At 47.0% G+C, this 14139-nt stretch overlaps 1 protein-coding gene across 1 annotated transcript in view; it reads left to right on the forward strand.

The window, feature by feature from the left end:
• Zfp592 (zinc finger protein 592) overlaps nucleotides 1-13430 on the forward strand; it is a 51479-nt gene extending 38049 nt beyond the window's left edge. Inside the window, exons 5-10 of the mRNA NM_178707.4 lie at nucleotides 5618-5794; nucleotides 6073-6232; nucleotides 6332-6619; nucleotides 6821-6933; nucleotides 7398-7533; nucleotides 9616-13430. Of these exons, the coding sequence (NP_848822.2) occupies nucleotides 5618-5794; nucleotides 6073-6232; nucleotides 6332-6619; nucleotides 6821-6933; nucleotides 7398-7533; nucleotides 9616-10131 (1390 nt within the window). The 3' untranslated portion in view covers nucleotides 10132-13430. The remainder of the gene's footprint in view (nucleotides 1-5617; nucleotides 5795-6072; nucleotides 6233-6331; nucleotides 6620-6820; nucleotides 6934-7397; nucleotides 7534-9615) is intronic.
• The last annotated feature ends 709 nt before the right edge of the window (nucleotides 13431-14139 follow it).

The raw sequence follows: 14139 nt of genomic DNA on the forward strand, positions 1-14139 counted from the left end.
TTTTGGAGTGGAGCATTGGAGGCACTTGATTATAATCCTCAGATTCCAGGGACTAGAAGCATGGAGACTAAGAGGACCTGAAGGCCAGGAGCTGGAGGAACAGAGCAGCAGTTAAGAGCTCTTGCAGGTCTTCCAGAGGACCTGGGTTCAGTTCTCTGCTCACAGTGCAGCTAACAGCTATGTGCAACTCTATTCTCAAGGAATTGATGCCCTCTTCTGGCTTCCACAAGTACTAGACACACATGGCATACAGTCATATACACTGACAAAACCCCCTTACAGACAAAATAAAAATAAATAAACTTTACAAAAAGAAGTTCAAAGCGGGGCAGTTGTGGTGCACACCTTTAATTCCCGTGAGATAGAAGCAGGTAGAGTTGGAAACAGCCTCTATACAGAATGAGTTCTAGGACAGCCAGGGTTTTACACACACACAAACACACACACACACACACACACATACACACACACACACACAAGTTCAAGGTTAGGGGCTAGAGAGATAGCTCAATGGTTCAGTGCACTGATTGGTCTTACAGAGAACCTGGGTTCCATTCTCTGTATCCCTGTATTCATATTACAACTGCCTATAACTTCAGCTACAGGGGTTCAATGCGCTCTCTCTCTCTCTCTCTCTCTCTCTCTCTCTCTCACACACACACACACACACACACACACACACTCACAATAATTCAGAATGAAATGGTCAGGAAATTTTATGAAAGATTGTCCTAGTTAGTGTTGTGTTGCTGTGATGAAACACCATGACCAGGTTAACATATAGAAGAAACATTTAATTGAAGGTTTGCTTACAGTTTCAGAGGGTGAGTCATCAGGCAGGCAGACAGAGAGATGGACTGGGCCTGGCTTAGGCTTTTAAAAACCTCACCCCGGTGACACATATCTAACAAGGCCAGACCTATTCCAACAAGGTCATACCACCTAATCCTTCCCAAACAGTTCTACTAACTGGGGACCAAACATTCAAACATGAGCCTGTGGTAGCCAGTCTCATTCAAACCACCACAGGGATATTAGGAGGTTTTCAAGTAGAAGGATAAAGGAGAGTATATATGGCAAAGTAGAGATAGGGAGACAGCAAACACAAAAGGGATAACCAGGGTAATAAGCAGGTGGACGGATAAGGCATGTGACTATGACCTGGAGGGTGTCGAGAAATGAGCTGGGGAGCTGGCAGGGTTAGGCCAGGCGACACCTTATGTTTCCTGACAAACTTGTAGACTTTAGTCAGGGCAGTGAAAAGCTACAGAAGGGCTTGCAACAAGAGTATATAATCTGGCTCATCTGTGGGCCTGGGTACCAGAGGTTTTCCACGGAGATCTCTGTCCAGGCTGGGTGCGAGGGTTCCGATGAAGGGAGTGCAGCCAGGAAGGTGAAGTCTCTACTTTGCCTTCCGGGTTGCAAACTTCGAGCCACTCTGAACTGAGTCGGGTCGGTCGGCTGGGCTGATGAAAAGCCGACAATCTAGTGAGAAGTGTGGTGGGACCTCAGGTAGCTCTTCGGGAGAGGAGATCTCTTCCCAAGTGTTACATACAGCTCTTAGAACAAAACACTCAGATGATGGAGTAGTTCTCGCACACCTTTAATTCCCTGCATGGCTTTAGATACAGTTCTGGGGGTGATTCGAGGTTTGACTGCAGGCACTTCTCATTGGCTTGGACTGAGAGTTTGGGGAAACCTTATTTGCATGTGGGAAGGCTTGGTGCTGTTCCTACATGGCTAATAGCTGCGCCTCTCCTGTGGGGGCTGTGGGAGTGGTAACTTCGACAGGAGACATGGTTGAACGCCTACAGTCCCATGCAGGTGGGAATTACCACCCATCAGGTTCTCCCGGGGTTCAAGATCAAACCTCGACTGGAAACCAGGCTATCTGTGTGTAGCCTGTTGCCTCACACTCATCAGTGTTTTGGATTAAAAATAGTAATTGGTTTATTTGTGAGGAAGAGTACATGCCAGTGTGCCTATAGAAAACTTGCAGGAATCAATTCTACCATGTGGGTCTTGGGAACTGAATCGTGGCCCTCTGAGATGGCTCAGCAGGTAAGGGCACAAGCTCCTCTTGCAGAGAGGAGAGTTCATATTGGACAACTAACAACACCTATATCTAACTTTAGCTTCTGGAGAGCCAACTCCCTCTTCTGGCCTCTATTGAACTTATATGAACAAATCCATACACAGACATATACATATATACATAATTAAAAATAAAATCCTTGCTGGGTAGTGGTAGCGCACACCTTTAATCCCATCACTCAGGAGGCAGGGGCAGGTGGATCTCTGGCGGTTCCAAGCCAGCCTGGTCTACAGAGTGAATCCCAGGATGGCTGGGGCTACACAGAAACCCTGTCTCAAAAAAGCAAACAAGTGAACAAACAAACAATAACAACACAGAAATCCATTTTTTAAAGCAAAATAAAATAAAAGATTCCAGAACCTTTTAAACTTTGACTTGAGTTCATACAGCCAATTCTAAGATCAAATCCAGACTGATAGCAACTCATTCAATAGCAAAACATTTAGGGAGCTGTGTCGTTTGTTTGTTTGTTTGTTTTCCTACATCTTGGGTTTTTGTTGTTTTGAGACAAGATCTTGTTATATAGCTCTGGCTGGCCTGAAACTTGCTATGTGGACCAGGCTGGCCTTAAACTAAAAAAGATCTGCCTGTGTCTGACTGACTCTGCCTCTCAAATGCTGGGACTAAAGGTGTGTGCAACCACGCTCAGTGCCAAGATACTTTATTTTAATCTTTTCCTCCCTAAATTCTACAGATTGAACCCAAGGCCCCAAGTGCTAGTCAAGTATTCTCCTACAGAGAAGCCTCTCAGGCTGTCTTTGAATTGTTAGTTCTAGAGAGTCTCAATGGCACCCAGGGGTTCCCAGCTGCAAGCTTACACTCTTTTCACCTTAGGTTTCTGAGTGCTACACGCCTGGCTGGCTATGTCCTCTTTTTTAAGTGAACACATTGGAGTAAATACAAAAGCCAAATCCTAACTCTGCTTAACTTTATGAGGCCTGACAGACTATTTTCCAAAGCAACTGTACCATTTTAATTCCTAACTGGGAGTGTGAAGTTTTTATCTGTCTTTGCCAACATTTGTTACTAAGTTTCTTATTAGATACATGCTTTGTAGATATTTCTTCCCATTCTTTTGGTGCAATGCTATTTAACAATTTGTAAAAAGATAACTATGCTCCATTTTACTGAATGCTGTTACAGTTTTATAGTATTAGTTTGTATTCTTATTCTTTCTGATTTTTTAAAAAGGACAATGCTTAAAAAATTATATATATTGTATATATGTATCATATAATTACATTTTATGTAAATGTACATATATATGCTTTAAGAAATTGAAATTTTGATTATTTTATTCTTTTTGATAATTTCATATGTGTACATATGTGTTTTAATTAATCCTCCCTTTCCTCGAATTTCTCTCTCTCATTTTCCTTTCCTTTCCTTTCCTTTTTTTCCTTTTTCCTTTCCTTTCCTTCTCTTCTCTTCTCTTCTCTTCTCTTCTCTTCTCTTCTCTTCTCTTCTCTTCTCTTCTCTTCTCTTTCCTTTTCTTTCTGAAACTCACTCTGTAAACGAGGCTGGCCTCAAACTCAGAGATCTGCCTGCCTCTGCCTAAGTGTTAGGACTAAAGGTGTGCATCATTCCCACCTGGCTTTTCCTCCTGTTTCTCTCAGCCTCTATATCCCATCCTTCCACATATCTTTTCCAGAGTCACATGACTTGGTTTCACCCTATGACCAGGGTTTAACCAGGGTCATCTGTGTGAGCATTGGAGTGGAACTAACTGTCCATTGATTCTGTCTGATAAAATCACCAGTACCCAGCTGAAGGCAATGAATTTCTCCCTGAATTTCTTAGTAACAAATAGTTCAGCAATGAGGGGCATGCCCCACCCCATACCTGTATAGAGGAGCCCATTTGTATGCAGACCCAACGGTCAGTGTCTGATGCTGTGAGTTCTTGATGGCAGTGGCTGTGTCTTGCTCAGAAGATGGCATTTCATAGCACCCTTCCCTACTTTTCAAATAAATCTCTTTTAAGATTTAGTTTTATTATTTTTAAACTTTGTTTATCATGTATGTTTATGAACCATGTGTATGTATGTTTATGAACCATGTGTATGCCTGGTATCCACAGAGACTGGGGAGGGTCTCTGGATGGTGGTTTGCCATCACATGGGTGGGGCTGGGAATCAAACCCAGTCCTCAGGAAAGCAGCCCAAGCTCTGAAGCGCTCTCGAGCCATGGCCCAATCTTTCGGCCCTCTCCTCCACAGATGTTTTAGAATTTTAAAACAATCTGTCCTTTTAAAAAAAAAAAATGGAATGTGGTTAATGGTGTCATAAGAAAGCAAGAATACACTATTACTGATAATAGAAAAAATTGAATAATATACATGTATTTCTTTTAAAAATGTATATTTCCAGCCGGGCGTGGTGGCGCACGCCTTTAATCCCAGCACTCGGGAGGCAGAGGCAGGCGGATTTCTGAGTTCGAGGCCAGCCTGGTCTACAAAGTGAGTTCCAGGACAGCCAGGGCTATACAGAGAAACCCTGTCTCGAAAAAAAAAAAAAAAATGTATATTTCCACAACATAAAATTATAAGACTGTCTTCTATCTGTTTTAAAGTGTGGCTATAGGATGAAGATACTTCCCTGTGTCAGACACTGATTTTACTTTGTGTCTATGTGCCTGCATGCATGGTGTGTGTGTGGAGCCCTGTGCACAACTTTTGGGAGTTGGTAGTTTCCTGCCATTTGAGTTCTGAAAATCGAACTCAGGTCAAGAGTTGGCAGCAAGAACCCAGACCTGCTGAGTCCTCTTGATGGCATGGAACTGAATTTGTAATATAATTTCATTAATTTAAAATTTAACAGCTTCTACATCTAGAGCTACACAGAGAAACCCTGCCTCAAAAAACACTAAATGAATGAATGAATAAATGAATGAATGAATGAATGAATGGATAAATAAATACCCCCACCCCATACCTGTATAGAGGAGCCCCATTTGTATGCAGACCCAACTGTCCTTACATTACTGCTACAGAGCAGTTCTTGCTCACAGCAGTTCCCAGTGCTGTTGAGAGTACTTCCTGGTCTCTCGAAGTTGACTGAATGCAATGGGTACTGCGGTGGGTGTCACACCCCTGTTGTGCACTAGTTAGTGAGCTACCCCTAATTTCTTAGTGGTAGCCCACGGGAAGGGAACAGCTTTCTACAACTTCCCTTTGAAATTCCTCCTTGTACTTCTGTATTGTCACCCTTCCAGTTGATAGCATTCTCCTTCCTCTCTGTTCCTATCAGCTTCTCTCCGAGGCTCAGAATTTTGGTTCCTAGGGTGGCCAATCTGGGGAGGGCTGAGGATTGTTATCTGTCCTTCTCTGCCAGGTATGACCTTGGGCTCTAGGAGTCTTGTGCCTTGGCTTTGTGCAGATAGTAGCAAACACAATATTAGGATGTATGTGCAGAGGCTGCAACCTATAGGCTGGAATGAGGGAGAAGAGCCCTGAGGTGACTCTCTTCTTGACTGCCATCCCTCTTCAGCTTGAGTCTAACGCACCCCCATTTTTGTTGTCCAGGTGCATTCACTGTGGTGTCATCCACCTGACTTTGGCCTTGCTGAAAAGCCACATCCAGGAGCGACACTGCCAGGTCTTCCACAAATGTGCATTCTGCCCCATGGCCTTCAAGACTGCCAGTAGTACGATGGACCACAGTACCACCCAGCACCCCACCCAGCCCCACAAACCCTCCCAGTGAGTGCAGCTGCAGGACCACTAGGTCCTGTGGGGCAGAGAGGGTGGCCTGGATGCTGTAAGGGTGGTACAAGGATGGGCTGGGGAGCTGATGCTATGGAGAGATGTGTGGAGTCTCCTGAGGACATCCCAAGGCAGGAAAAGATGAACACTGGCTCAGGCTAGTGGATCCTCAAACCTCACTCTGGTTCAGAGAGAGCAGAGACGGGGGAGAGGGGCTGTTTGACTCTGCCAGCAGAGCCCCGGTTACCTCACACCTCCGGGGCTTGTTTTGTCAGGCTAATTTATAAGTGCTCCTGTGAAATGGTCTTCAATAAGAAGAGGCACATTCAACAACATTTTTACCAGAATGTCAGCAAGACACAGGCGGGTGTTTTCAAGTGCCCTGAGTGCCCACTGCTGTTTCTGCAGAAACCAGAGTTAATGCAGCATGTCAAGGTGAGGTACTTTGGGAAGAAGTGATGTGCCTCGGGCCAGGGGTGTAACTCTGGGCATCTTTTCCCTTGCCTTGTCAGTAATCTCTCTCCCAATCCCCAGAATACCCATGGTGTTCCCCGGAACGTGGAGGAGCTGTCAAGCCTCCAGTCTTCAACAGACACATCTTCTAACCGCCCTGGCTCTCGAGCTCCTGCCGAGCCCCCAGCTACAAATGTAGCCGCTAGAGGCAGCTCCCTGACTGCTGGCCGTTGGGGCCGGCCAGAAGCTCACCGCAGGGCTGAAGCAAGGCCCCGGATGAGGAGCACTGGTTGGACCTGTCAGGAGTGCCAAGAGTGGGTTCCTGATCGAGAGAGCTACGTGTCTCACATGAAAAAGAGCCACGGTCGGGTAAGTGTGGCCACATGCCACTGTGTAGCACTGGGATTCTTGGGCTAGGATCCTCTTATGTGGCTAACCTCTCAGGTTCCTTGTGCTGTGGGCAGGCTGGGTACTATAGCTCTTAAGGACTTGAGGGTGTTCTATCTGACCATACCATCTAGAACAAACTTAGGATTCTGATGCTTTGGGACTTGTTTTTTCTTCCCTTAGACGCTGAAGCGGTACCCATGCCGGCAGTGTGAACAGTCCTTTCACAACCCTAGCAGCCTGCGCAAACACATTCGCAACAACCATGACACAGTAAAGAAGGTCTACACTTGTGGGTGAGTCTGGAAAGGGGAGGGGAAAAGCCTGAAGTTCCGAAAGCTTTGCCTGTGGCATCATCGGGGCTCTTCTGTGCTATGAGATCAGGGGCCTAAAGCAAGAGGAAAACACCAGCTAAGTGAGAAGTCAGGCAAACCAGGAGCCATCTTCCAGGCCTGGCAGCTCTTGATTCTCTCCTCTTAATTTCCAGCCCTGGATTTTCTCACTGGGGCCTAGTGTCTGAGAGTAGAGACTGTGACACATGACAGTGCTCTGGCCTAGCACTGGGCCCTCTGGGTTGTGTTAGGATGAGGGCCAGTGTAAACTGTACAAGCTTTCTGACCTGCTGGTATCTGCTCCCTTATCCATCTTTGCTGGTTTGATTAGCAGGTCTATCTGCTCACGTAGCTATCAGTCCTGGTATTTGTGAGGAACACTTGGGGAACCTGGGGTTTCACCTACCTCTTCAAACGTGCTCTTGCAGGTACTGCACCGAGGATAGCCCCAGCTTTCCTCGGCCCTCCCTCCTGGAGAGCCACATTAGCCTTATGCACGGTATCAGAAACCCTGATTTGAGCCAGACGTCCAAAGTCAGACATCCAGGTGGACCTTCCCCTCAGGTGAGTGTGGAATCACTGCTGTGAACTGGCTGCCCAGGGAGGCCTGGGACTGGAAAAGCATTAGAAGGGCTTCATGAACCCAGTAGTGATTGTGACCATGGAGAAAGCAGAGTAACATCTAATGTGGTCACTAGTTTTTGTGTGTCCCATTAGAGCCCTGAACATAAGAAGGAAACAAGCAAAGATCTATAGGAAAATCTTTTGCTGCTGTAACCTGACTTCTGCTTCCTTAAAATCCACTCAGGCAGGCAGGCAGGCAGGCAGACAGACAGCAGGCAGACAACAGGCAGGCAGGCAGGCAGGCAGCAGGCAAGCAGGCAGCAGGCAGGCAGGCAGGCAGCAGGCAAGCAGGCAGCAGGCAGGCAGGCAGGCAGCACACAAGCAGGCAGCAGGCAGGCAGGCAGGCAGGCAGACAACAGGCAGGCAGGCAGGCAGGCAGCAGGCAAGCAGGCAGGCAGCAGGCAGAGCTGCCCTGTCAAGGAAGGATTATTACTTCTCTGTGGCAGTAGCTGTGGAAAGAATCCAGTCTCGACCCCTCTCTGCTCGGCTAGCTGGCCAGTCACTGCTTTCTTCCTCATTCCTGTTGCATGCTCCTTTCCTGACTCCAGTCAGCTTCTAGAGCAGCCTGGTGCCCTGTGCTGCAGATTCTCCCCCCATCATGGCACAGGGCCAAGTGCTCTGAGAAGGACTCAGGAGGTTAGAGCTACCTGGAGGCCATGGGCTGTCTTGAAACTTTTTGGCCATTCAGGAAATGGTGCTAGCTAGTAGAAGCCTTTGCACACAGAGTAGGTAGAATGTCAGTTTCTTTCCTTCTTTCTTTTTCTTTCTTTCTTCCTTTCTTTCTTTCTTTCTTTCTTTCTTTCTTTCTTTCTTTCTTTCTTTCTTCCCTTTTTTCTTTTTTCTCAGCACCAATACATGAGAACAGGCATGCCCTTCAACACAGCAGTTCTGCCCTAGGACTTTTCGATTAGAGAGCTTTGGGCATTAGGCATAGCGGTGTGTTCAGTGACAAAGAGAAACTTGGGTATCTGCTGGAGGACGCTGTCAGCCTACAGTAGGTCAGTGTGCTGCTGCCAGGGCAGAAAGAAGCCTCAGTGTTTGCTCACATGGGGATGGGTTCCAGTACGCTATCAAGTATGAGTGTAGGATGAGAGACGTGCACAAAAGCAATGACGTGCAGTCAGTTCACAGCCTTCTTCTTGTATCTAAGCATGCATGAGATGTTTCTTGGAGGAATTATAAAACCCAGGATTCCTAGTTTATTCTCTTATTGGTGTGATAAAGACTTTGGGCAAAAACAATTTGGAGAGGAGAGACTTTATTGCAGCTTACAGTTTATAGTCCGTCATGGAGGGAGATCAGGGCCAAAATTGAAGGCAGGAACCTGAGGAGCACTGCTTACTGGCTGGCTTTCTAGATCTTAGTAAGCTTGCTTTATTAGATAGTTCAGAACACCTGCACAGGGTTAACACCACCCACAGTGAGCTGGGACCTTCCATGTCAAGTCTAATGAAATCTAATCTAAGGTCAGTCTAAGAAAACGCCCTGCAGACTTATCTGTAGGTCAGCCTGAAGGAGGCATTTTCCCTCTACCCAGGTGACCCAGCTGACAAAGACTAAGCTTAGCAGGTGATCCATTCTGAACAGACCTGAGGAGTAGGTTAGGGGAGACTCCTTTTACCTTTCTGTTAAGCGTGAGTACAGAACACTGAAAGGGAAGGATTGGGGCCAGAGAACTGCCCCAGCAGTTAAGAACTCGTCCTGTGGCTGTGAAAGGACCCGATTAGATTCCTAGCACCCACATGGTGGTTCAGAACTACCCACAAGTGCAGTTCTAGAGAATCCAGTACTCTCTTTTGACCTTCTCAGGCACCAAGCATGCACATGGTATACATGCATACACGCAGGTAAAACACTTACACATGAAAGAAAGCGAATACTTCTGTCCCTAGAACCTACAGAGGAGGGAGAAAAAATGACTCCCCAAAAGTTGTCTTCTGACCTCCGCCTGAGTTCCTGGCACTTGATGAGCAGAAAGTGCATGTGAGCTTGGCTTCATCTCTGCTCACACTTGTCTTCCAGGTGAACCATCTGAAAAGACCTGTCAGCAGAATGGCAGACGCTCCAGGCACTAGCAATGGTGCGACTGTTTCCTCCACCAAAAGGCACAAGTCCCTGTTTCAGTGTGCAAAGTGCACCTTCGCCACAGACTCGGAACTTGAGTTCCAGAGCCACATACCTCAGCACCAGGTGGACAGCTCCACAGCCCAGTGTCTTCTCTGTGGCTTGTGCTACACATCTACCAGCTCCCTCAACCGCCACCTGTTCATAGTCCACAAAGTGAGAGACCAGGAAGAGGGGGGAGAAGACATTGTGGAGGTGAAGGTGGAAGCCCCAGACTCCGAGGCATGCTCTGGAGAGGAGGTAGCCATGGAGACGAAAGAGAATGGACTGGAAGAATGTGCCAGTGAGCCTTTGGTTACTGACCTAGGAGGTCAGCAAGGTCTGGCTCTGGATGAAGACAGTGCCCAAGACCCTCAGAATCAACCACAGGCCTCTCAGGACCAGAACAGCCATGCACTATCTCCTCAGGTGTGACCAGAGGCTTTGTAGCCATCAGTCGGGCTGTGGTACCCTCCAGCTGCTGTGCAGACCGTGGGAAATAAAGAGCTCTGTCGCAGTGTTTGTGTGGCCACTGTGCTCTGGAGCAGTGTCTATTCTGAGCTGTGGGTTCTGGATATCTCCCAGCCCCCCAAAATGTGGGGTCACCCAGAATTCTTCACAGCTCTGAATTTGCTTCTGTTATTTATGGCTTAATGCTGCTTATTGATACCCCAATTCTCATCCATGTCCTTCCAGCCCCAGGCTACTTAGGTAGTACAGCCCCAGTGCTGTGTGTCAGCTCAGTGTGCAACCCCTCAGTAGCTGTGCTCTGGGCTTCCTACCTGCAGTGTTCATCGGGAGACACCGCAGAGTTCTCCTTCCTGCCTTCAGAGCCCAAGAAGGAGGGAAATGAAGGGTGCTGGCCATTCCTCTGGGAACTCTGCCCAGCTTGGCTTGGTGAGGTCCCTTGTTCACCCTTTCCTTCCTGTCTTCTTTCTCTGATTCTTTTTCCCAGAATCATCCTGAGGACTTCACCTGTCACTCTGATCATGTCTCTGTGGGTGGGAAAAATGGCAGTACACTCCTGTTTCGACCTGAGAGAAGCACGAAGTATGGCCAAGGCAGGCAGGTGCCAAGAGCCAGATCCTCTTTGGGGCTGTGGTGGGTTTTCCTTCTGCTGCTGTCCTGCAATCCCTGACAGGTGGGGTGTGTGGCACACAGATATTGGGGTATTTGTATTTTTGTTCCTGTGCCATTAGAGCTGCTGCTGCCTCAGGAAGGCCAGCTCCTCCTCTCGGCTACACTCTTGTTGCTCAGACTATATTTCAATAAAAAAAAATCTTACCATGCAGGTAGGCTCTTGTATTCCTCTTCTGGTGAGCTAGCCCTTCCCTGCTCCACCTGAGACTCTTCCCAGACAGCCCTGACTGCCCCATCTGAAGCAAAACAGCATTTCCTGCTGCCCACGGGAGCTCTAGGTTCTGGGGCTTGTGCTTGGGAAAGCAGGAGTCCTATACATCTTGGTTCTCTGGAGAGTTCTAAAGGAGCAGGGTGGTGTGGTGGGGTGTCAGTACTGGTCAAGAGCCACCTCCAAGGACTGGCCTGGCAGCATTAGCCTTAAGGTCTATTGATATTCTCTGGACATCTTTCCATCGAAGGGTTTTCAACCCAAGAGATTCTTGGTGAGGAACGAGGAGAAGGAATTCTGTGACATTCATACAACATTCAGAGACTGCTATTGCCACAGCAAATCCAGACTTGGTAGAAATGGGATTAGATGAGACTGGGACAAGTTGTGGGAAGGTGTTCTTGGACCCAACAGGCTCGGGCTAGGTCCTGTAGCACAGGGAAGGGGTGCTGGCTGAGTTCCTAGGCTTGATCTTTCAAGGGAGGCATGAATACCAATTAGGAATCAAGTTGGATAAATATGCATGACCTTTTCACAACTGAAGACTTTTTTTTTCCTTGCTCTATCAAATGCCAAATTTTTAGTGAAAAGCTAGTGGCAGTGGGAAAAGTTAGTGCTTGCCTCGGTTCCAGAGAGGCTCTGCTGTACACACCATTTTAATGAGCATTCTTTCTGGCAAGGCCTCCACTTCTCTGCTTCCCCAGCTGACAGTGAAGGGAAGCAAGCCCTACTGAGCGGGTCCCAAGCCAGCCACTGCCCCTTTCCCAGTTCCTTCACATACCCTGCTTTCTCTTCAGATCCCGTCAGTCCTTCACCTCATGCTAATCTCCCCCATGTGGGAGATTACCCAACATTGTACCCCAGATCGTTCATGAGAGCAGGTTCTTAAGGAGGGCTTTGAGCTGTATGGCTGCATTTCTTCCCACTCAGAAACCATGGGAGCTGGAGAACAAAGAAGGTGGAGAAACTAAGGGTGGAGCCACTGTCCTCATATCAGATCCAGCCTCTTGGAATAGTAGAATAGGACCTGCTGTGGGAAACCTGTGCTGCCCTCAGCCAGTCCCTAGCACCCTCATCCTCATGGGCTCCTCTCTCAGCAGAGGTAGGAATCCTCATCCAGCTACTTCAAGACTTTCCTGAGGTCATGAGTGCGCAAGCGCTCTAGGTTCCAGGCTACCATGTGGCTAGGGGCTTCTGCACTTGTAGACACAGTGAGGTGGAGCTCATCTCACTGGATGTGGGGTTCAGTTAGGAACGGGGCCCGTTTGCTTATCCATTATGCAGTGATGATGAAGATCGCATTCCCAGCCCTCCTCAGGTCCAGCATCTTGTTTAACTCTTACCAGAGACTTTCACTTCATCATCACAAGGATCTCAGCTACCCTTCTATTTTACAGAGGCAAAAAACCAGCCTTAGGTTAAATGACAGACATATTGGGCTACCTGTGATGACGGTGCTGAGTCAAACCTGTGCTGCCTTAGTGACAGGGCTGCTCTGGCTGCAGCCAGCCTGTCAGCAGTGTGGAGCCATCCAAAGCCCACCCTTCTAGTTCCCAAAAAAGGCAGGGTGCCCCTTAATGTCAGATCCTCCAGTGCCTTGTCACCCCAAGGAGGGCCCTGCGTTTGCACATGCGGTGTCCCTGATGTCGTCTCTCACTGGGGTTTACTTTCCATATGAAGAGCCATCATTTCTGGAGCACTCTTTAGAAGAGGTTACCTAATGTCTGGGGAACACACGGTTCCCTTCGAGTCAGTATCTCCTGATTGCTCAGGACAGTGTTTTAGTACACTGTCGGTCATCCGAGGATGCTTGCTGTAACAGATACTTCCCCTGCAGCGGATGCTCTCCTGACCAAGCTAGCTTAGATCTGCTACCCTCTAGAAGCTACCCATCTGGATACCCTGAGGCTTGACAAATGACTAGTATTTACTCTCTAACTGCTTTGTCTCTGTAAAATGATATGCTGAATTTCCGTGGACTAATTGTTGTAAAGAATTTGCCTCTTATGTAAACAGTCTGGGTTTTAAAAATTTAATGGTTGTGTTGTGGCCCACCTTAGAATTCCCACATTTTGCCTTGCCCTAGGCTGAGGAACTTCTGTCCTGTATACCATTGTACATTCAACACCAGGTAATTTAAAAAACTTTTTTTGGGGGGGTTTGGAAAAATAGATACATATACATTTGACAACATAAGGCATTCAACAGTACAAATGAACATACAATAAAAAGTAAAGTTCTTGGTGGAGGTCAGCTTCCAGTGCCCTTGCCAGAGTTCCTCATTGTTATCTCTACCTTGTGTATCCTTTCAGAGCAATTCTATGCATTTATGAGTTTATAAATATGTATATTTATATATCTATTTTTAATACAAACAGTAGCATTCTATCCGTCATGTTCTGAAGCCTGCTTTTTTCCCACTTACGCAGTGTTGTAGAGGTTGGCTCAGTGTAACTCTTTAAAGGCTTCCTCCAGGTGTATGGCTGAGAGTATGAATGGGCATGAATGAACACACCGAGCACAATTTGTAATATAACCACAGAGCTCTTGGGCTGACCTGACCAAGATTAGATCTTCTACATCCTAGAATATGTCCTTTGTCGTCTCCAAGACTGCCGCTCACCTTCGTCGACACTCTGCCCACTCTGCCGCTTCAGCAGGGAGCACAGAATGACTCCCGAATAACATTTTTTTTCCAGGTCCTTGTTTAAAATGCCTTTTTATTATAAAATGACAGATCAGTAATAGAGACATGTAAAACATGTATTTACACCCCACTCTTAGCAAGGCAGCTAACAGTTTTGCATCACCTTCTAGTCCTTTGGTATATTCATAATTGAATTTATGATATAATTATAATGATATTATAATTATGGTCATAGTGGTGAATGTCCTAGGGTATTGAGCATACTAGACAAGTGCTCTATTACTGAGCTGCCTCCCGGTCTTTTGTTTTGTTTTGTTTTGTTTCCTTTTATTAAGACAAGTCTTCTTTTGTAGCCCAGGTTAGTCCTAAATCCTGCCTCGGCTTCCTGAATAATAAGGTTATATATAGGCATATACCACCACACAGACTTTCTCATTTTACTTGGCTG

The sequence above is a fragment of the Mus musculus genome, chromosome 7 (genome assembly GCF_000001635.26).
Source record: "Mus musculus strain C57BL/6J chromosome 7, GRCm38.p6 C57BL/6J".
Classification (NCBI taxonomy): Eukaryota; Metazoa; Chordata; class Mammalia; order Rodentia; family Muridae; genus Mus; species Mus musculus.